At 40.1% G+C, this 23,524-nt stretch overlaps 1 protein-coding gene across 3 annotated transcripts in view; it reads left to right on the top strand.

The window, feature by feature from the left end:
- The window catches only part of MAP3K20 (mitogen-activated protein kinase kinase kinase 20), a 90,914-nt gene that overhangs the window by 31,157 nt on the left and 36,233 nt on the right, over positions 1-23,524 (top strand). For all 3 annotated transcript variants that reach the window (XM_065637214.1, XM_065637213.1, XM_065637211.1), the window contains exons 4-10: positions 2,636-2,737; positions 3,512-3,577; positions 4,543-4,571; positions 4,689-4,826; positions 10,877-10,963; positions 14,568-14,642; positions 20,010-20,116. In XM_065637214.1, the coding sequence (XP_065493286.1) occupies positions 2,636-2,737; positions 3,512-3,577; positions 4,543-4,571; positions 4,689-4,826; positions 10,877-10,963; positions 14,568-14,642; positions 20,010-20,116 (604 nt within the window). The remainder of the gene's footprint in view (positions 1-2,635; positions 2,738-3,511; positions 3,578-4,542; positions 4,572-4,688; positions 4,827-10,876; positions 10,964-14,567; positions 14,643-20,009; positions 20,117-23,524) is intronic.

Here is a 23,524-nt window from a genome sequence, read left to right as displayed (position 1 = left end):
CCACATCATTTTCAAATGAGAGAATGGTTACCGGAAAAGAAATGTTAATTGCGCTTGAAATATCTTTTAAAGGGATTTTCACTCTGTGATCTTCTGGATGGCCTTCAGTGTTACAGACTTAATCCTGTGTTTAGGCAGAGATCCTTTTCTTATGAGGGAAAATCCCAAACAAGAAGAAATCTTGAGAAAGTAATGTTTCTTCAGAGTGATGGAGATGAGGGCATTCAGCCAGGCACTGGCATGTACCGAGCATTAGCTGCACATAACATAGTGTGTGGGACTGTCAAAGAGTTCTCTGAGAAAGGCTGTGTCTGCAGTGAAAACGTTTCCCTGCTGGGATGTTTGTCGGTGTTACAGCCGATTCCTGCCCGGCAAGCTGCTGACCCTGATCACGTCATTCTACATGTCACTGGCTGTCTCTGCCAACAGTGGTCTTGATGTCTACCTTACAGATCTGGTTTTTGACCACAGCTGCCTCCTCCCAAAAAGTTCATGGAGCTCGTGCCCCTCATCTGCACAGAAATGTACAGTGTATCCCACAACCCATCACAGGCTGGGTCCAGTCATTCAGAGCTTTTCTTTCTAAAGCAAATACCTCTTTTCCATTACTGACAGAAAATTATCCTCGTGATATGATTTCCATATCCATAAGCTCCTAGCAAAAACCTGTGGCACAATAAATATATAGAAGAAATACTAAAGCATGGAGCTTTTTTGGTGGCAGCGTCCTTGCCTCCATTCACACAGGGTGGCAAAGGGCTCAGGGAGCTGAGTTGTCACTGACCTGGTTGATCACATTATGCATTGTAAAGGCATGCGGAGCGTGCAGCCAACCTATTCCTGAGGAATCCATTTATGAGACTGATGATGACATCATGGGTAAAAAAAGCTTATGTTTTAATTGAGGAAATGTGCAGGTCAGCAGCTTACTCCTCTTTCGGTGACATCAGAAGCTACACTTCTGTCTCCTGCAGAGGCTCCTTTCAGCGGGAGGCCCTGCAGTCATGATCCAAAACTAACTTGCCACTTGAGCATTTGCTTTCAAGGGACTTGTTTTCTCTTTTTTGCTTTCATTTAGCGCTGGAATCTTCTTGATACGGCCTACCATGTTCTAGGCTGCAGATTCAGTCTTGGCCCAGAGTTTCCTTCTCTACGCAGCAATCTCCCGGTGGTTTTGATTTCCTTGATGAGGAGCAATGTTTATTTTTTTTATGCGTTTGGCCTCTTATCATTAATTGATTAATGTTATTATTAACAACAATTCGGATATATTTGATGTAGTCTTAGAGGGAATGATTTTGTGGCTGCTTTGAAATATCTGAAATTAAGCATTTCAATTGCATACCAGCTGGTTTGCCATCTTAGGTATGAAGGTTTTGAGAGTCTTGTAAGTAGGTTGTAAATTCTGCCCAACCAGCACACTGAATAGTCTTGAGAGAGGGGGACAAAAGGCCTGACATTGCTCCTTGCACCCCCCTGGTCTCTGTGCTGCTTGGGTGACACTGGGTGCCATGTGCCCCCTCTTTCTCAGCAACAGAAGATGATGTGTCAGCTGCTTCAACACACAAACTTCCTGTCGTGTTTTCAGTGAAACATGAATGGATGCTAAATAAGCATAGAACTTATTTAATAAATACTAAGCAGAGGATCTACAGGCTTTAGACTGGCAAACATGACCTGCCGCACATGGAATTCTGGCCTGTTTACCCATGGTTAGACCTCTAGTTTCATCCTTCAATTTTTCATGTACAAATGATTTGATCTCCTACTCTGTTCCTTCATGGGGAAATAGGAAAAGAAAATTTTAATTTCCCTTTCTGCTTGCAAACCCTTTCTTCCTAATAGAATGTTCTATATTTAACATCTGGTTTTACTTTAAAAAAAAAAATCCTTTGTTATGGGGCATCATTTAGATGCAGTACTGCTCACCAGTGGGGAATATCCTCTGTCTTTGGAAAAAATAAGAAGGATCTGATACCACCAAACTCATCCATTAACTGCAGTTCTGATCAGGAACAGCACATTCGCTGTTTAAATATGTAAGAATTTCAAGCTATATAAATGTGGTGCTATGGAGGTCTCAGTTGTCTCCAGTTTCACACCTAAAGTGTGTAAGTGTAACAAGCCTGTTATTCCAACTCTCAGCCCTGCGAGCTGACAGTCAGACTGGATTCCATCTACCACGCCTGCAAATGCCAATGGGCCAAAAAGGCCTTTGTACCCATATCATCCTGCTGTGGATTTCTGTAGGTGTAGTTGAGAGAAGTTAAGAAAAAGTCTGTTGATCCTGAACAAGGAGCTACCAGAACCTTTTACTCTGGAATTTGAACTGTTTGGCCTGAGCTTTCATGATGCCAGACCTTTCTAATGCCTTTTCATTTTAATGCCTGTTGTTATATAGGATTTTGCTATTTATTTATTTATTTATACCCTTAGTAGATGTGTTGAGATAATCAGAACAAACTACCATTCTGCTACTACACTACTAATAACAGTAGCTGCTAAACCCACATTCTTTGTAGTTAAGCTAGAGATTGACTGCTTTCTGGAACTGGCAGAGTTTCCATTAGACCTTTCCATTTAGGTGCAATTTTTAAAATGTCATATGAGTTTGTTTGTTGTTGTTTTTTAACAGAGTATGCTTCTGCTGGCTCACTGTTTGATTACATTAATAGTAACAAAAGTGAAGAGATGGATATGGATCATATCATGACCTGGGCAACTGACATAGCTAAAGGTAAGCAAGACAAGTGATTGCATTACTATCCGACACAGCCAGCAGAGTGTACAGCTGGAGATGCTTTCTCTATGAAGTCAGAAAAGCCTTCCTATACTACTTTATTCAAATTGTGAAAAAACCCAAAACCAAACCCCCAAACATAAAGAAAGCAAACCCCACTCACTGTGCTTTTTCATATGTTTCTTGCTTATTTTGAATCCAAAATATTTTCTGGAGTGAAAATGGCTTCTGTGAGCCAGTTTTACTTCTGGTTTGCCCCCAAGTCCCTAGAGGATAATTTTGTTGATGTAGAGTAATTATGATGTAAAGTGCATAATTATCCTTACATTTGATTTAAATTGGGACATTTAAGGAAGCTAAGGGCTTATTCTCAGCAAACATATTGAAATTGTTCATATCATAATGCAGAATAAGTTGTTTCATCGTTTGTGTTCTCTGTGACCACCCAAAAATTAGTGTGGACTAATGAACGAACAGTAAATTCATATCTTGGCTTCCCTATGTAGACAACACCTTAGAGAAAATAACTAAATATGACATTAAAAAGCATTAACATATCCATATAAATGCTCTGAGAGATACCTGAAGTGTGTGTAGCGGTTTTTACGCAAAGCAGGTTATGGGAAGCTTTACTTCTGCAGCGTATCAATATGACATACAGGTGTGCCAATTCGTATTGAGCACAATTAATGGGAACCAGAAAACACGACTGCTGATACATGATGGCCACGCTCAGCCTGACTAAATAGATTGTTCCCTTGTTTTGTGTAGGAATGCACTATTTACACATGGAAGCTCCAGTCAAAGTAATCCACAGGGATCTGAAGTCCAGGAATGGTAAAGTAGCAAAACACTGAAATGCTCTGCATTTACTGTTACCCGTTAATGTGGCATTTAAATATATACCTGACCTTTGTGAACAAGCAGAACTAATGCCTTGGTTGTCATCAAGCTGCCCTTGCTGAGGCACAGAAGAGTCTCTTCCTTCCTCCCCATCCTGGGCCTGTCTGAGCTGGGTCAGTCCCTGGCATCATTTAGAGCACTGCAGAGGGATTTTTCAAGTTTTGTCTTGCTTACCGTGATTGTACCCATCTTATCAGCTGTCAGACATTACCTGGACACTCCTCACTTCCTTTTTCTATTTGGAAAGATTGAGTACCAGGAAAGGCTGGCAGACACCAGACACAGTGGACTGGAAGAGGCCTATTATTTCTTATCTGAAAATCTTCTCTTTACTGTGGCCTGTTTTGAGGTTTGACAGATATTTGTGCTTTTGAGTAATATGGATTCAGTGTGGAGCTGCACTGGTTAGTCTGTACTTGGCAGTTGATGACCATTTATGAAATTTGCTGGAAACTGCCTTTTAACTGAAACTTTCCCTACTAGTAGTGGGATAGGAGGGGCACAGATTTTAATAATGCAGACAGGGAGATAATAGTCGAGAAAAGGCTAGATCTCACTTCAGTTGTAAGTTTTCTCCTTTTATTAATGAATCTTTCAGAGAGCTTCGTGTTAAGCCTAACTACATACGGGAGAATGGAGTTTATCTGTATTTTAGTTGTAGTTGTGTTGCTGTCTCAGTAAGGCCTGAGAAGTTTTGCGTTTGTTCAGAGGTTTGCAGGTGTTCAGCAGATGTTCTCTATAGCTTCTCAAAGAAACCAGGACAGTGCACGTATGCATGTTCAGGTGCTGGCTCACCGTAGGGTCATTTTTCTTGATAAAATGCAAAGTCTTTTGTAGTGAAAATGTATTGTGTTTCTTTTTAATAGCATTCTTGTAACCTATTGTTTTTTCATTTTCAGTTGTTATAGCTGCTGATGGTGTGTTAAAGGTATGAACACTTTAATTATCTATAGAGAGATGCTGCTGCTTGACTCAATGTTTTGATGCCTCATGAATGAGATTGATACTCTTAATATCTGGGGTTTTTTTAATTTATTTTTACCAGATCTGTGATTTTGGTGCCTCAAGGTTCCACTCCCATACAACACACATGTCATTAGTGGGCACTTTTCCATGGATGGCCCCAGAAGTTATCCAAAGTCTCCCAGTGTCTGAAACATGTGACACGTACTCATACGGAGTGGTGAGTGCCTCTCATTTCTCTACATGTAGTAGCAGATCTCTAGTGTGGCAGAATTTGTGTGATGCAAGAATGACATTTCTAAACAAGGACAACAAAAAATATCACTCTTTCAAGACTCACCCATAATTTATAATTACATGCTCGAACATGAGAGGAAGAAGTCTTGCATGTTTAGTAAGATCCTGATCTGGTTAGATTAGCAGCATGCCAGTGTGGGAAGCACATGCTTTACCGAAAGTATTCAGCATGTGTCTGAAGGCTTGCAGGAGCCACTGAACAATTTGCATCATGAATCTCTGCTTGTGTTTTTTTAGTGAAACAGAAGAGAAAAAGGTTGTGTTGCAGTAAGTGTATAACAAGATGAACTGATTAGGATTCCACTTTCCATAAAATGGAGTGTCACTGACTTTATTTGAAAAAGTAAGCCACTGCTCCATGGTTAATTGTTTAAAAGACCCTGCTATCATTAGCCATGAGAATGGAGACTGTACCTCTTGTAGAAGTAGAGGCCCCATCTGAAAATATAGAAAAAGCCAGCATGGCTTTGCCATTTTTAGGAGAGGGAACTACCATTTACAGTTCATCTGAATGTCAGGTTTGCAGGTACAGTAATGTGAATTATTTCACTCTGTCCACAGTTAAATTCTAATTTGGTTTTGCTCTGCATACAAAATAGACTAGAAATAGCCCTACTGGTCAGACCAGTTGTGTACCTCGCCCCATAGCCTTTCTCTGACAGAGAACAGTAATGAATACTTTGGGGGAAAAAGGAAGAGAAGCGGGGTTGTACTTTCCATGCTTATCTGTGTATTAGCCATTTTTGGCTTTGGATTCAACAGTGGGTGGCAGAATGAGGAATTCTTTCAGTACCTATCAAGTGTTGCCTCTTTCTCTTTGAAGGATGGGAGGAGATAGATATGAGGGAGGCCCTATGGTTTTAAGCTAGCACCTGTGGCTATACCTAGCTAAGCTGATGTCCCAATGGAAGATTACTAAACTTTTTGCCAAACAGTTGTTTATAGTGGAAAAAAATAGGAGAGATGATGTGGTATCACTTACAAATGAGAGGTTGAAAGTTTGCAAGGAGGGAGAAGAAGCCTGTATTGGCAGATTGAAAATCCTTGCTTGCTTAACTGAACTAGGTCACAAACAGTAAGAGAACATAAGCTAACAAATGTAAATGTTAATGTAAGCTGTTACTGGAAGCAATCACATATTATCCACTGAAGGGAAACATTCCAGTTTCAAAACAAAGCAAAAATTTTAGAAGAGAAATTCCAAACATGGTCTTATAGCTTAGACTGCTCACGTAGTTATCTTGGTGTGGAATGACTTCAAGTAACGTTCTAGAAGTGGGAGAAGGTTAGGAAATTGTTTAGTATCCTATCATGTCAAGTGTTACCAGAGTCTTGGGAACAGTATGTTGCACATAGTTTATTTTTCCTAGTCCATAAAGTAGAGCTCCTTTGACAGTTCTGTGCTTGGAGGTCAAACTCAACTACCCTTCACATGAAAACAGTTCAGTGTTACTAGAATATTTTAATGCGGTTACAGGCATATAGTGCTGCTTTAGTGTGCCTAATAATATTTGACTCACTTTTTTTAATATTGTTTTTGAACTAATGTGTTCTACTGTGGGTAGAAGCTTATGAATTTATTAGCACTTAGGAATGAATTCATCTTTTTATAACTCCAGTCTTGGAACACCATCATTTTCAGAGGAGATACAGGGGTGGAAATGAAGAATGGCAGAGGCCTAAGTTCTCTGTTGAAGAAATTACTGACATAATGAGGTTATACGAGCAAGAAGTTGTCTGAATATTACACTGACAGTTGGAATCTCCCTATAATAAGTGTTAGACTATCAGAGAATTAGCTAGGAGACTGAAAACAAAAAATCTTAGGGTATTTTTGTGTCTTCAAATGATTATCATCTATAAAAACAGAATTTAAAGAATTCCTTTTCAAAGTGTAACTCTTGCCAGCAGCTTTTGTGCCAGAGAGACAAATCTGCTTTTCTTCAGTTAAAGTCAGCTTAACAAGGAACAGAATCCTTTCAAATGTAAACTAGTAAGATGCTAGGAATAGATCCTCTGTTTGCAATATTTGTTGCCTTCCCCATGGCTTTCTTTAATTTCTTTTCTGCTATTTTTTTTTCTGACTGACTTTTCTTTCTACAGACCAGCCTGTGCTTTTAAATATTCTGCTTAAGGTGTGTGAGAGCTTTTTTTTGTCAAGTGTCAGAGTCTCTAACCTTATAGATCTGAGTTGTTCCTCAGCTGAAATGAATTTTCCTCTTTGTGAACAGTTGCATACATGTTTATAACTAACATTCAGATTATTTTGTCCTGTTCATGGATAGTTAAACAGGTCCATATATACTCTTTGAGATATATAGTAAATAATTTATAATACTGCCATGAAATGCTAAAGCTAAATGTTCTGGGACATTAAACACAAAGACAGATCTTGCTCTGTCCTTCAGCTATGCTGTGATTCTCTTTTCTAATCCATTTCCAAGTCCATACTCTAAACAACAGACACCAAGTGTTACAACTGATCAACTCAGAAATTAACTTGCATGTCATTATTATGTGTTGCTCAAAAACAACTCCTTGCTCCTCTTCCGGATATGAAAGGGTATGTGCAATAACAATGTTCACTCAACTGTTTTGAAATCATGAAGATATATGCTCATAATATGTTAACCTGGCAAAATTGTTTGTAGAGCACTGCAGTGTGTGTTTGCATATCAGCATAAATGTGTTTAATCATAGAAAGCTTATGTGATGTAGCTGAATTATTTTAACACTTGCAAGAACAAAAAAGTAAAGCCATTAACTGACTGTAGGTAGCATAGAGACTGCCATTAAATGTGGCAGCTGTTGTGCTCCTAGCAATAGTTCATGCATTGCTTTAGCTATGAGAACATATGTTATTTATAGAGGGAATGTTGGCCAGCTCCAGGGGTTATCCCTTGCTCTTTTTGAAAAGAATTATGAGATCTTTAACTTCCACTTGGATCAATGTAGAGAAGACTGACCTAATTTTCTTGTCTAAGGGCAGTACCTCTGAGTGCCACACTTTCTGCTCATGCTGTGCTTGTGCTCATTGTATCTCCTGACCCTCATCTGTGAACACTTTCCTACCAAGAGAAAACATTTCTTTTTTTGGTGAAGGTGTTCAGATTGTTGCTTTTTCTCAAATTACTCATTTGGATGTTCCCTATATTATATGGCACTTTGAATCTTTGATGGCTTTGCACTGGGGTGGAGATGTGGGGGTTTCGTTGTTTTGTTTTGGTTTTTTCCTTTTGGCTGTTTTCACATAGTTGAGAGGATAATGATCAAAATGCACAGCTGAGCTGACAGAAGTGTTTGAGCTTTTTCTGAAGACCGTATAGTTATTACTCATAGCTTCATGTATAGGACGAACATTCATGCATTTGTCTCTCCTTTCTGTTTCTCTGTGTGCAAAGAAGAGCCTGACATCTTCAGAGTCCACAGTTTACAAACCACTACATTAAATGCTCTTGCTTCATTTTCCATCACTGTGTCTAGCTTGGCTGTTTCTCTGTGAGCACCTGCTGTCTGTCATCACAGAGATGTGATGGGATCAGGAAAGCAGGTGATGCTCAGCTTCAGAGATGGCAGGGGAAGCGAACCATGTCAGTATCAATTAAATTACACCAGAAATGGAAGATAGATTGATTTCCATATGAAGTGAGCTGGGGAGCAAATTCTGAAAATGAACAGAGTGTATCTTGCGAGAAAGAGGCTGGGGTAAGTCAGGTTGAGGTGCTTTTTCTGCTGTTGAATGACCCTGGGACAGGAAGAGACAAGTGGCAATGCAGAAGATACCCATTTGCTGCTTTTTTGAAGACTGATAATGCAATCATTCACCTTAGCTGGTGATTCAGGGTAGCTAATTTGTGAGATGTGGTTGAAGCTCCTATAAAACTGAAGATAGAAACATGTCACCATTGGAAGGAAAGGCTTTATCTACACCATTGGCCTGAACATGAAATTTGCATTGTTATTAGAACATCTTCTAAACCTGTGTAAATAAATACAAGGGTTTCTGACATCCCACTTTTGTGTCTTTTACTTCCTTCTATTATTAGTGAAAAATAAGGCATTAAGAAAAAGTCTTCATAATGTGTCAGATTGGTGTTTTTCTCTTGAACTATGTGCAATCTTGAAGTGTTTTAAGCTGGCGCTGTTGGTTTAGGAAGGCAGTGATCTGTACAGCCAGTGGAAATAAACACTAAAGGTGTCATGATAAAGGAATTCAGTGCAAAATGTTCTGTACAAACTTATGTGCATGAATGAAACAAGACAACCCTTACAATTTACAGTCTTCTGAAAGAAAGATAGCAGAGCAGTAGAGTTTTCCTGCGCAAAGCTCTTGGAGACGTTTAACAAATATTTCATTGTGTTCTTTACTTGCAAGATGTATTTAGATGCTCCTCTGTCTGAAGTGCAAACTTGAGTTTCTTTCCTGTGGTTTCCCAGTACAGCTGTACAGATGAGGTGTTTCTGCAAGGCTGCTCAGCTGCATGTTTGATTCGGCTGTTTTGTACACTGCTTTTTTGTCTGAAGTACATGAGATTGCTAAATTATTTCCTTCTCTTACAGTTAAATTTCCTTCTTTACCACTAGAGAGGTGATAATTGGAATTACAAATTGAGGTGCCTTTTTTCTTTTTTTTTAGTTCTAAAAGGAATGCATTGCGGCAAACAGGACAGTTCAATACCTCTACGATAGCTTTCTCCGTATATTTCTTATTCTCAGGAAAACTGTCTTTTACTCATTTTTCCAAGGTACCCTTACCTTTACTAATCACTCTTCTGAGTCAAGCAGAATTATTCATATAGGTCTGATGATGGAGTACCCCGTTCACTTGATTAAAGGCCCAACTCTGCTTCAGTGCATTTTTTCTGCTTGAGCAGCATCTGCCAATATTCTCACATTTTCTTTTTAATTGCCTTCATAGCTGGTCAGAATAAATTCAAAATGATGTAGCTGGAACGAGCCTGGGTATTAACTCAAATAGTAAGGATACAGAGACTTGCATAACGATCTTAATGCATTTGGTGAGATCCTACATAGATGATGTATTTTTTGTTGACATGCTTGGGATATGAGCAGAAGAAAATGTTTGTGTGTATATATTTGGAACAAGATACTTATATGAAGGTTCTGATTTGGGAAAAAAAAAAGAAAAAAAAATTTAAAAAAGAGATATATACAAGTGAAGGTACAAAGTGCCTGGTAATTTGGTTGAACTCCAATGTGTAGTTCCAATGGCAGAAAAACGAGTAGGATTCATTGACTTGAAGCCTTTTGGGGATGCCAAATTCATTTCTCTAGCTTAGATTCTTGGGTATTGTGTTACCAAAATGCTATAAGCATGCAAAATTAGGAGATCTTTCTATATCTAAGGACAGTACATCTATAAAATATCAAGGAGAACCGAGTAGTTTTCTATATGCTGTATATTGTTTAGTTTAACATAATTACATACTTGGAGGTAAATGATTACAATTTTGCTTGAAAAAATATATTTAATATTTTCATAGCATATCATAGGAGCAAAATACCTTTTGGATCATATTCTGACTACTGAGAAGCACTAGTTTCAATCATAAGGAATATTATCAAATGCAAAATGACTACAAACAAAGGTATGTCTGGTTGAGGCTGAGAAGGAGAGGAGGAGTTCATTGTCTTCCCAAATGTCAATGGCCAGATGTGAACTTTATAGTGTACAAAGAAAGGAAAAAGCATTTTCTGTGGCTCTCACAAAATTGCAGGCATTAGACCCCACACAACCCAGTTTTTCATCTGGGCTTTTCTGTAGAGGAAAAAGCAGAAACATTCAAATTAATTTAGTGAGAGGATCTTGCACACAAACACTGGTCCAGGTTCCTGCAAATGGAAACTGGTTGCCTGATAATTGGATAGAGAATAGGGCTGTATCAAGGTTTAATAATGTATTTAAAATACAAAGTACAGAAATAAAAATTCTTTTCTTTTTTTCTGTTCCAGGTTCTCTGGGAGATGCTAACAAGGGAGGTCCCTTTTAAAGGCTTGGAAGGATTACAAGTAGCTTGGCTTGTAGTGGAAAAAAACGAGGTAAGACTACGTTTCTACATTCAGGTACATAGATCAGAAAACAGTATTGGGGTTTTGCAAAAGACTTTTTCATCTTCTTCAAATTGAAAGTAAGTTCACGCGTATGGAAAGATTAGCAGTAGGAGCTAACACAAAGGGTCAAAGTGATGTTATTCCTCATGAATGGACCCTTTACATCTAATTGTTGCAGCTTCACGTCGTGATGCTGTAGATCAAAAATTGTACAAGTACTGTACTAGTTTCTCAGTCTCAATTGTAAAACCTAGGGGTTTGTTCTTAGTGATGAAAGAAGCCATTGCGTCCAAGGTAGGGGAACAGTTTAACTCCATCTCCTGCGTTTAGGACATCTTTTTACTGGCCGGGAGTTGATATATCTGTAAGAGACCTTCAGCTACTTCAACTTAACTCTCCCAGCAGGAGTCACTATAGTACAAGAAACTGCCGCTTAGATGAAAATTTCAAAAATAAAAGAAGAAAAAATAGTTTTAAAAAAAGAGAGAAATTACAGTTTTGCCACCTACGTTCAACACTACATTGAAGATGAGCTCCTCACTGGTATCGGCAAGGCTGTGGCATAGCTGCAAGCCTCCTCATGCAGAGTCTTTCCATTTCAAAAGCACTTCAGTGGTGTAAACACCGTTTGTACAGTGTCCCCAGCCTCGCTTTTCTTCTTCTCGCAAATTGAGGCTTTCAGTTAGTTGGACATGTGAGCGTATATCTGAACACATAGTCCCCTGATATCAAAGACAGTAGCTACATTTAAAAAACATTTAAAGTTGTGACTGTACCACACACAGACAAGCATGGAAATCCTCCACAAAGATGAAACCTCCTCTATCTAGACACAGCGGAAGCTTGGGAAACATTACAATGGCGAGGCAGTGGCTGTACAGTACAGATTCCTATTATTCTACATAAACTGTTTCTCAAAATGCTTCAGAGTTAAACAGAGGAGTTGGGTTTCCTCCTCTTAGTTTAATATTTTTATTGGTGTTTTTTTCCCCCCTCTCTCTTTTTTTTTTTTTTTTTTTTTTTTTCCCCCTGTTTGAGGACTGGATTAATTCCAGTGAGTGATACTGTGATAAATTTATTAGTTGGAAATGCTACACTAACAGCATGAAGATCATGAAAGTGGTCTTCCACAGTGTTTATCAGAACAGGAGACACAAAGAGACTCTTGTAGTTTAGGAGAAGGCTCATACGTCATTTTGAAGGAGAAACCAAAATGCCTTCCATCAATAGCGTTTCTTTCCTGTGTCTACCATGTGCAGTTTTATGTAAGGGGTACAGAGTGGCATTGGGAATGTTGGAAAGAGATGTAGTCACACGCTGAAAGATGTCAGAGGGTACAACACACATTTCTCTACAGTTTTCCAGAGCAAGGAACTGTGTAAAATACAACATGAACAAAATATGGACATGACAACTATTTTACTCATGGCTGAATAAACCTAAGGGCTGACATTTTCAGGGGAGAAATGCCTGGTACTGCCAGGTACTGCTAGCCAGTTGGTGCCATCTTCTTTGGAAGGATGCCGGGGAGCTTAGAGTGCATTAACACTTGCTTACATAGTTCTTATTTTTTCTGGCCATGGCTTCGGGAACATGCCCAGCATAAGCCTGGTGAAAGTCAGCTTGTGCTACTTTTCTTCACAGTTCTCATGTCCCAAAGCAAGTGTGAAGGTCAGGTTCTGCTCTCAGTTCAATCTGTTGGCATCAATGGGGTTGCATGGTTCCAGTTCACAACAGAATTGAATCACTGTTGAGCCAGTCCTTCATTTTTTGCTCTGAAAGTCTCTTGTTAAAATCAGTGTGGAACTGAGGCCAAAGCATAATTGCGTAGGCTGAAAAGTCTCCCTTTGCAAAGCCTGAGGCCAGCAAATGAAGTGGATTTTAATGGTTCTGTATGGGTCTTTTTCGACTCTCTACATAATTTCACAGTGTTGTTTTTATTCTAGTAGAGTTTCTGTATAATTATATAGATTTTTTAAATCCAGAAAATAAAAATATGAGAGTTCAGATTATGCTAGGAGTGATCTCATAATTAATTATCACTGAGAAACGTCATCTTTATTATAATACAGCACTTTTGGAACCTCCTACCTCTGTATTACATGACATGACATTCTGCACAAGTGAGACACATGTAAATCATGATGGCGACTGATTTTTCACCTCCTGGAACAGTGAGGGTTACGGACAAATATTGTAGCAAGACTAGCCAGTGTATTTTTAGGCTAATGATTCAACCAGAGATCAAGCACCAGTACAGTTTGTTTATGCATTGTACAAATTTCTTTGTATTTCTTGCACAGAAAGCTTTGCACATTAAGGTATTACATTATTTTAATAATCATACTCCTGCGGTCCCCTGGCTCTGTATCTCGTGTTTCCAGTTTTCGTGGTGTTCAAATGCTTGTGCAGCAAACTCTTACTTTGGCTACTGTGTCTTATAAGGCTTTGTAGGTCACATTGGAGCAATATAATGGTACAATTTGACACAAATTGCTCTGCTTTGCTTCTGAAATGCCAAGAGTAAGATAGATCAAAGGGTCTTCCTGGCAGGTTGGTTTGAACAAGACCATAGTATCTGGTACTCACCTGTTACAGGATAGGAAACCCTTTTTCCAGCTTGACCCCTTTTATATTTGGACCCATTTTCACTGAGGAGCTGTGTTTTATCTACATATTTTTTTAATTTAGGATGAAACATCTGAAGTCAGTTAACTGCCTTAGCGAGGACAGAATAATCTCCTTATGTGTGTAATGTTGTTGGGATGCACATTAAATCTCAACTGGAGAGGCTTCAGTAACCAGGTGTGCGTATAGGAGAATGGATTTGCTTTTAGGCTTTCCAGCATGGAGGCAGAGTCTTTAAACTGAAAGTCCTCTTAGACTGGCTGAGGGATTCTTTTCATGGTTTAAAACTCTCAGTAAAGGAAACCAAACAAACTTCAAACTAGTTCTCTGTAGTTAGTGGTCCTGGCTGTAACTAGCAACTCCTTTTCTTCAGTCATCAGGAAATATTTATACGAGTTCACTGTGTCCTGTGAGTGCTCTCCGAGGTCTGCATGTCCTCATTAATCCTTCTGACCACAGGCTCATGAAGTGTCTCTTGTGTCATGCAGAGCTCCGCTTAACTCTTCTTAACTCACTTAGTATAATCTATATTTCAGCCATTTGTTATATCAAAAGTGATTATAGTACTGTACAGCTGGATCATCTGTGTGGTAGAAAGGAATTAAGGCAGGCTGTACGTTATCTTGATGAGCGTCTTGGAATACAATGCAGTAACCTCCACAAATGATTATGTTTTATGTTCAAAGTTGTTTGCCTCATTTTCACTTCCTTGTCTCCAAGCTTTCTTAAGCAACTCCATTTATGCATTTGTTCCATTCCTTCTTTATAGGTCTATTCATTAATTTGTATGTCTTGCTAGTGTTAATAATTTTGATTTTCTTTTTAGTATGTTAATCCTCAATTTTTATATTGCATTATAAGAAGGAAGAGTGTGTTTTACTTCTTTTAATTGAATTGCTTTTGTAGGAAATCTGTTAGTAGCAACCAATAGCTTCCAATAACTGGTACATTCTCTCTCGTTTAGAGATTAACCATTCCAAGCAGTTGTCCCAGAAGTTTTGCAGAACTGATGCACCAGTGTTGGGATGCTGATTCAAAGGTAATCGAATTTGTGTTTGATTTCTGCAGCACTGGCCCCTGCCTAGTTTTGCTAATGTGTTAGTGTTTCTTTGGGGAACAAGTCCCAGCTAACACCATTGCTGCATGCTAGTAGACACATTTCTTCACATTTCTTCTGAGGCTGTCTTTTTTTAATGTGTTTACATATTTATACCTAAATATCTCTCTTTCCCTTTTAATCAAAAGTTATGATGCTATTAACTTACCTGACGACTCAAGACAATGCCTCTAAGTAGGGTGAGATGGCAAGAATGTAGCCATTTTGGAGCAAGTGAAAATTTGTTCTTTTCTATTTTCTTTCAGTAGTTAGTAGTTAATCTTTCTTAGATGCATATAAGCATCACGTATTGAATAGCTATTTCAAGGTCTAACCTTGATGCCTTCCCTGTGTTGAAAACATGTAAAGAGTAAATTAATCCATAGAATGTGCATAGGAACAGCAGCAACACATAAATTAATGTTAAACCTTTCCTAATAGTTTCCTTTAGGACTTCGAATGATGAGCTTTATAACCATTATGCTGCAATAATATAATAATAGAAGTACTGTAATAAACTGTTTAACCATGAAAACAGAGTAAAAATATAAGTTAAAGAGCCAAACCATTGCCACTATTAATCTGCCCCTACGAGAATAAACTAAAAAGGAATGAAAGATAGTGTTTACTTAGTAAAAGCTTTTGTAGATTGAGAGTTACCTTCTTTAAATCGTCTCTGCTACTATCCTGTTGTACATAAAGCTGGCAGGGAAGAGCCTGTGGGCATGCAAGCCTTATTACCAAGTATTAGTGTCCATTTCCTTTGCCTGTGAAGGTATTTGAGAGAGAGAGGGAGGGATAGGTAAGGAAAGGAAATTGTGCTCTTTTTCCTAAGTCAAGGCTCCAGCAAGAACTTTGTTCGTTTAAACTCAGAAGAAAGTTAGGTACTACTTCAGAGAGACTAAGATTAATCTCAAGGCAAATTATACTGCTTAGGTGCTCTAAAGCTAGAACTTGTTACCACCAGAGAGTAGTCTTAGGAAGAACAATATGAGAAAGGAGATTTCCCTTGGTTTCTTTTTTTTAAGCAAGGAGTTGGTTTCCTACAGAATGGATCTGGAAGCCTGAGATCCATCATCAGTGTGTGGTTTCCGCATGAACACCCATTTAAATGCCATTCCCCTAATACCTTCCTCTTTATCCTCTCCACAGAAGAGGACGGAGAGAAAGAAAAATGCTTTGAGTCTTTGAATCTACAAGTAAACTGTTTAAGTTCTAGGTTGGTAATTACTGAAGAGCACTTTCCAGTGGTAACTATGTATTTTTAGTAACTACTCCTGAGCATCAGCATGGCTACCAAGCGCCACAGAATAAGAATTATTGGAGCTTCTCTTCTGTAATTGCAGGACATACTAGATCAGCTCGCTCCCTGGTTTGCTTTAGCCACATATATACGTGTCCAGAAAGCTGTTGCTGTTTTTCAAGGAGAGGGAGGGATCTGCATCAGGCTGAGTTCTGTCTGTGTGAGCAGCTCACCTGGGTCTGTGCTGGTTCCTGGCAGCGTTGTTCCCAGAGGCGTCTCTGGTGTGTGCAAAGAATGAATCTCGTGTTAGGTTTTTCCAACAGTCTGCTCTTTGCTACTTTTTTCATGCAACTTCTCTTCTGTTAGGCAATTATAAATGCATTGTTCACATGACTGAAATGGAGTAATCTCTGGTCACAGTTTGGGCATGTGACTGATTTATTCAGTCACGTGTTGGGAAAGGACCACTACTTAGAGCTCTCAAAATGCCTTGATAAAAGGCTGTGTGGCCTGCGTGAGCCAAAAGATGGAGCACACTCCTCTCGAATACTGCTCTGTGTAGCGTTCCCTATTCGCCAGGATTAGCTGTAGAAAATCAGATGGTCAATGCACGAACAAGTTACTGAAGGTGAAGCAGGAATGAGCTTGAGGATGTCAGCTGCTCAAAAGTAATCACAAAGGTGCATACTTTTAGCTTTTAGAAAGTATGAGGTATCTTTAGGTGGCTTACCCCTGAGAAAAGAGGGGTGTGCATTTACTGTGAGGCTGAGGAATACACTTGCAGAGCAGCTGGAGTGTCAGACACTGCCCACCCTGTAACTTCCTCATGGGAATGGACAGAGTTGTTAACTTGGCTTTGAATTCTCAAGAATTTATTCGTATGTTGAGAAAAATGTCTGTAGTGCATTGCTGCACGTGACATCCGTAATGGTAGTCTTTATGCAGTTTAAACAGCTAGTTGAAGCAGTCCCTAGTGGGTTCAAAGCATTTTACTAAAATGTTAGTTACTGATTATTTTAAGTCGATAATTATTGAAGAACAGTCTCTGTGGTAACTATTTTAATTTACTACTTAAAACCCCTACCAAACAAGCTGCTTTTGCTTGGGTACTAGATAATTGTACAAACAAGGTTGCTCATCAGTGATGCCTTTGTTTACTAGGGACACTTGCTTTTGAAACACAGGTGAGTGGTTCTTTTTCATTCCATCTGTTCCTTCAGTTTATTCCCACTTTAACATCAAAGATGCTTATAAATGACTGAATATGTTAGTGGAAATCAGAAACCTGGGAACAGAGAAGTAGCAAGAAAGGAAAGCTACATGGATTAAATATCCTGGTTTTATGCAGACCTGTTTAGTAACAAATACCGAGTGGAAGGAAACAGTGAAAACATTAGCCAGAATTATTTCTAGAGGGACATATATTTTAAAGATTTTTGTATGAGACATCACAGATATAAAGGGAAACAATTTTCAAAGGCGACTCATGCCTTGATATTTTAAGAATCTCTATAAGGAAGGACTTGAGATGACTTTCTAGAAAGTGCTAAGCAGTCATCCACTGAAAATAAGACTTTTTTTAAGAAAAGCTGCTCGGCTTGGGCTCCCAGTTTCAACAGACACTTCTTGCCAGTTTTAACCAAGGTATCAGTCTGCACACAGGGTGCTTTTATTACATCTGAAATTAACCTTGCCTAGGGGGAAGAACCCAACAAAACCCACATGGCAGTGTATGCTTGTGTCTTCCTGTCAGCTTCACCTCCAGGGAAAGCTGGTACCTGTAAACCTGGCAGCTACAAAGCTGGCAGGGCAGCTGGTGGCCGTTCACAGCAACTGCACAGCCAGAGCTGCACAGGCTGTCAGTGCTGTGTGACTCTGCATTTGTTCCAGCTCTAGTTGCGCAGCTCAACAGCTCCTTTGCCTGTCGTGTAGGACCCAGAGAGTGTGTGTTGCTACTCCTCCCAAATCACTCAGTCGATGTTTTCACCCACCCTTTGTAAAAGCTCTGTTCTCTGTCATTATCTCCACTCCAGTTACTGTCAGCCCTGCCCTCTGCTTTCCAGTATACCCCTGAGAAACAAGGAGCAAGCAAAACTCATGGAAGTGTTTTGTAAAAGAATTCTAAATAAGCCATAAAATATTGTAATTAGTGCAGCGCTGGGCATGTTTGCCCTTCATCTCTTGTTGATAATTAGGAATTAATTTAGTACAGGCACATCACACACCTGCCGGTCCGTAGCAGCAGTAACTTCATGTATCGGTGGGAAGCCACGATCTCCTGTCTGGTACCTTCCTCACCATTTGGGAGGCTCTTGAATCCCCTCAACAGTTCACTCCCTCTGGGGTGGGTGGTTGCAAGAGGCGTAGCTGTAGCAACAAGAGGAGTGTGAGGGTTCCTGGAAGGTTCTCTTTCCCCAAAACTGCACCAGGGTTGTCTGTCCCGGTTGGTGCCAGTGATGACTGTTGTGTTCCGTAGCACCTAGCGTGGCACTCCCTGACCAGGGAGGTCTGTGCTCTTCCAGACCATGTTCAGAGGGTCTGCTCAGCCGTGGCAGGTCCAGCAGCATGTAGGAGATGAGTGCTGCCTCCCCCAGACCCCTGTGTAAATGCAGGGGCACTCTGGTGGGTGTCCACACCGGGGCTGGAGCCACCAGTGCAAGCGACGTGCTGCCGAACCGGGTCCTGCCGCCACGCTGCTGGCTGTGCCCATGGGCGCTGCGCTGGGCCAGCCTGCATGAGCAGACGGTGCCTGGGGCAAGTGCTCTCTGTTGCAAAGAAAATCTGCATAGCTCATCCAACTGCCCGTCGCCTGAAATCATGGAGATGGACAAAAAAATGACAGACAAAGCCTCCAGTTACAGCCGAATAGTGCAGCATTACAGTATAAGAGAGCTTGTCTTTTTTTTTTTTTGTTATGCATTTGACACTTTTTCATGCTGTTTGACATTTAAAATAAAGAAATTGTCTTTCTTTTATAATGTGGAAATCACTTGGATCTTCCTGGGAGAGACACCTCAGCATTGTTCCTAATTGTTTTTGTGCTCCCAAATTAAAATGCACGTTTTAATTGCGGCATCTGTAATTTTAGCAGAAATGGTATAATTACAGGCGCAGTAGAGAGAGAATGTGCATCATCCCCTTATTATGTATCTACATTTTGTTTCAACCTTTTGTCTCAACCTTGTCTGGGTCTGTCAAACAGACTAACAGAGTCAGCGCTCTCTCAAGAAACACATTTAACTATGGCTTTTTCAGTTTTCAGTTATTATTCTACTTCATAGATTCCTTTTGGGGTTAAGAGGAAAGTAGGAAATACAGAGAAGTTTAACTGTTCTCCGTGACTTGTGAGCACAGTGGGTGCTGGATGGAGAGCCCAGGAACAGAAAGTTCAGTAAATGAACCCAGGATAGAAGAGCACAGGCACTGCTGATATGAGCTTGTCTGCCAGGTGTGGCATCCTCAGGTAGTCTCAATCTTCACTTCTTCCCCAGCTGCACCTAAGATACCCAAGTGAGAGGTTTTTCTGGAAAGTCTGTTCTTCTCTGCAAGAGGGGAGCTGCAGCCAGAAACTCATTTTTGAGGGACAGCTAAATAACTCATTCACACATTAAAGAGTTTGGGTTACTACATGTAAAGGCCATCTGTCTAATTATCAGTTACTAGTGGGTCCAGCCTTCTCTTTTTGGCAGTATTTTCCTTCTTAGCTTGAAGAAAACTCTTCTTTATAATTAAGAATCTTGATCGTTATTGATGCTACTAATGTTGTTTAATGCTCTTACTGAGTACCAAAAGGTTTTACTGATAAATATGGGAGACTAAGTTAAGGCTGGAGTCCTGCTGGCTTATGTGACTGTTTCAAAACTGACCTTTTCTTCAATGGGAAGAACAAAAAAAAAAACCCAAACCAATTTACAAATTTACAGTCCTCTTGTAGAATGCTGTGTTCACAAAGCAGCATCCCAATTTCTGTTGCTTGCAGTCTTTCAACTGAAAAATTCCTGCAAAAAATTTTACACAGTAGCAATTGTATATGAATGCAAATGCTGTGTTTTTGTTTTTGTCTTCAGAGAAGGCCATCTTTCAAGCAGATCATTTCAATCCTGGAATCTATGTCGAATGACAGCAACCTTCCAGACCAGTGTAACTCATTCCTGCATAACAAGGCGGAGTGGAGGTAAGTTTCCTTCCTCCCAAGATGAAATGATGTGGTTTTCCTTTGAAATGATGCAAGTCCGTATTCTTCAGAAAGACATCAGACTCCGATCATGTATTGGTAGAAAATATCTGTTCTCAGGGTATTTTTAGAATGTTACTTACCTTGTTGTTTTTCAGGAATGCCCAGAATGTTGTGAAACTTGTATTAGGAGCCAATACACTTAGCTGTACCCTGTATTTATTATTATACTGGTTTAGGTATCATGATATTTATGGTTTTGTGATTCACGTCTTAAAACTAAATACATGTTTTCAGTCAACAGTGCAAGGGCAAAATAAGTCAGGTATACGTACGTTTGATGCAATTTTCATAGAAAGTGTATAGACATGTTTATATTTAAAAGAAAGGTAAAGGGCATTTAAAAAATTCAAATCAAGCCTCCCTTTGTCTTCACTTGTTGTGCATTATGCCATTTTTTGTGCATTCTCTCCTTTGTGACTCTGTGACTGTGCATTCAATAGGCCAAGGCCAGCCCTATTTTCGCATAGTGCACCAGCATTGCTTGAGCGTATCGTTTTACCGATTGCCGAGCATAATTTTTATTCCTAAGTGATTATAAATGGAGATGAGATTTGTGAAAATTGCATGACATGACACAATTTTACAGTAAAAGTTTCGTTATGTGCCAAAACTTAAAAAAGCCTGTCCCCGAGGCTCATTAGTCAGTTAGAAAGCTTGCTGCTTTGCAGTACATCCTTCTGTTTGGAAAGGAAAATTGAAAACAGATCTGCACAGGCAGAACATTTTTACCAGACGATCGTGCCTCCGTCTATATTAAGAAGCGCTGGCCCTGCTCCAGAGAAGCTGTGAGCAGAAATATCAGAAGATTTGCCGCCTGCAGTCAGGCAGGAACCGAAGACCCTTTAGCGGGGCTGGGTGGCGGATGGGGGGAGCACACGGGGAGGAGGCCGGGATCAAACCCAGCATCCCCCCGTTTCCTCCGCGGGCTTCCCGGGAAAAGCAAGGCATAAACTCTTAACGGGGCGAGTGGAAAAAGTGACACGGGGGCGCTCCCCGGTCACACGGCGGGTATAAATAGCCGGGCCCGGGGCCCGCGGCGGCAGCGCGACACCTGCTGGCGGCAGCGCGCACCTGCGCCTCCCGCCCGCCGCGGCCCGGGCCGGGGTTCGCTCCCCGCGGGGGCGCTGCCGGGACCCGCCCGCGGGGGCGCTGCCGGGACCCGCCCGCGGAGCTGCCCCTCGCCCGATGGTCAGCGTTTCCTGCCGCCGCGACCCGGCTCTCAGTACCTGCCCGGGGGTTTATCCGTGGTGTTGCTTTTACAATATATCAGCGTGCCCTCTCCGCCCCCCCACCGCCCGCCCCGAATCCGTGTTCTAAGGCTTGGGACAGACGCTGAGTATTTAAAGTATAAAAGCATATCTCTTGGCCATCATTATTTATGTGGAATCTGACATCATATTGTGGGTTTGGTAGCAGACAGAATACAAGGAGGGCAGAAAGAAAAATGACCCCCAGTGAGGAGTTTCTTATACACCCCTGTATGGTAAAATTACTTATTTAAAAGATGAGCAAACACTCAAATTCCTTTAGGAAAAAACAAATGACTACTTAAATCTTGCCAATATAGCAGTTTAAAAGCTGTGCTAGTTGACATTTCATAACATTAACCTTCTATTCTTTTACTAAATTGATTTATTTCTTGGCGTGTGACTCAGGTAATCCAAGTATTTCTTGCAAATTTTATTTTGATGCACCTAAATCACTCAGATGAGGAACGGTAATGAAGTGTTAATGAAAAGCCACATAGAAACAAAAATTTCTTTGGCACTGTCAAGTCATCGAAAAACTTCTTATCATGGAGATTTGTGTTAAAGGTAAATTTGGCAAATTTTTTTGGAAGAATGAATAACTTGCAGACAAGGAAACATGAGAGAGAAAATTCAAATTCATGATGGGGTGTGATTTGCCTGAAAGCAAAGATGATTTCTGAATTAAGATGAAATGAAAACATGAAGTACAGAAGGAGCGCGAGTCGTGTGGGGACTTGCTCAGAAGCCGGGTAGGAGGGGTGCTCTCTTACCTGAATTCTGGTACCGGCAGCCTGCCCTGATGTGACAGCCATGTCTGTATAGAGACACTAATGAAAGTCAAGCCAGGTTAATGGAAAGTATGCAAAACATATGCAAGTTAAAGTAGATGAAAGGCTTGTATGCATAAAGTGATCCCAAGGGATAAACAGACTAAGACCATTTCTGAGAACAGTTGCAGGGAAGTTTAATGTGTTTTAACTTCTGCATTGAAAAATCTCTGCTTTTACTCATTGCTTTCATTGCCTTTTTTTTTTTTTTTAAATCCTGTAGTGATTTGCAAAGAGATTGTTGGACCAGCAATAGGGAAGGAATGAGATGTGTTACCAAGAAATAGGGGATTTTAATGAAGCCTGGCTATCAGAGCCCTGGAGAAGGGTGGGCTTGGGAAAAGCAAAGGTTATGCTTTCTCTTTGAGGGACCTCCAAATTAGTGATCCAGATACTGCACTTTCACAGGGATACTGCATTTAGCAAAGCAAATCAAAGCTCAGACAAGCTGGATTATGGGTTTTTCCCACTCTTAAAAAAAGGCAAGGTGAGATTCTTTTTGTATCGAGACATGCAAAAAATGCACCTGTAACAGCAAGTAACCAGAGTCTTCAGCATCTCTGACCGGGTGGTGTGAAAACTGAGAGCGGGCTGAGCCTATACGTGACTACACAGAGGTGATAAGATAAATGGCACTTTGACCTACCTTTGATGTCGTCTTATTTGCAACATTCACTGGTCTTGATGTTTGTATTAATAACACATTTTAATCTGCCTGTTCGATCGTGTTGTTAAAATAATTCAGTATCATTTTTCCTAATTGTTCTACTCTTCACAATTTTATTATTTAATTGAATAGGGGCACTGTCTTATGGCTAAGTTGCACATGTCTGCCTTATGTTTAAGTTCATGTTCTGTGATCATTTTGGAGCTCTTTCTCAAGTCACTTTTATTAGAGCAGGAAAAAATTACTATTGAAGTAATGATGTTCCAGTTCAGTGAGAGATCACATTTGTCTGCATTTAGTCATATATACCAACTACATTTCTCCTTCCACCCTCTCCCCACAAGAGACTGTTCTAATAATTAAAATAGTCTATTAGTGATATTTACATTAGTGTATCAGTAGCAATTCAAGACATATAAACAAATGCCAGTCATTGTTTTTAATCTGTGACTGTTTATCATTATAGTTTCTAATAATACAGTGTACGTTTCTCAGTGTCAAAGAATGAGATTATTCTAGAAAAGCCAGTAAGCTCAGACTGCATAACTACAGAAGCAAACAAATCCACATGCCCTACCATGTATAATGTTTCAAGCTGCTT

This window comes from Caloenas nicobarica, chromosome 6 (genome assembly GCF_036013445.1).
Source record: "Caloenas nicobarica isolate bCalNic1 chromosome 6, bCalNic1.hap1, whole genome shotgun sequence".
In the NCBI taxonomy this organism is placed as follows: domain Eukaryota; kingdom Metazoa; phylum Chordata; class Aves; order Columbiformes; family Columbidae; genus Caloenas; species Caloenas nicobarica.
Note: the sequence above shows the minus strand (reverse complement) of the source record. Positions and strands in the feature narration are given on the sequence as shown.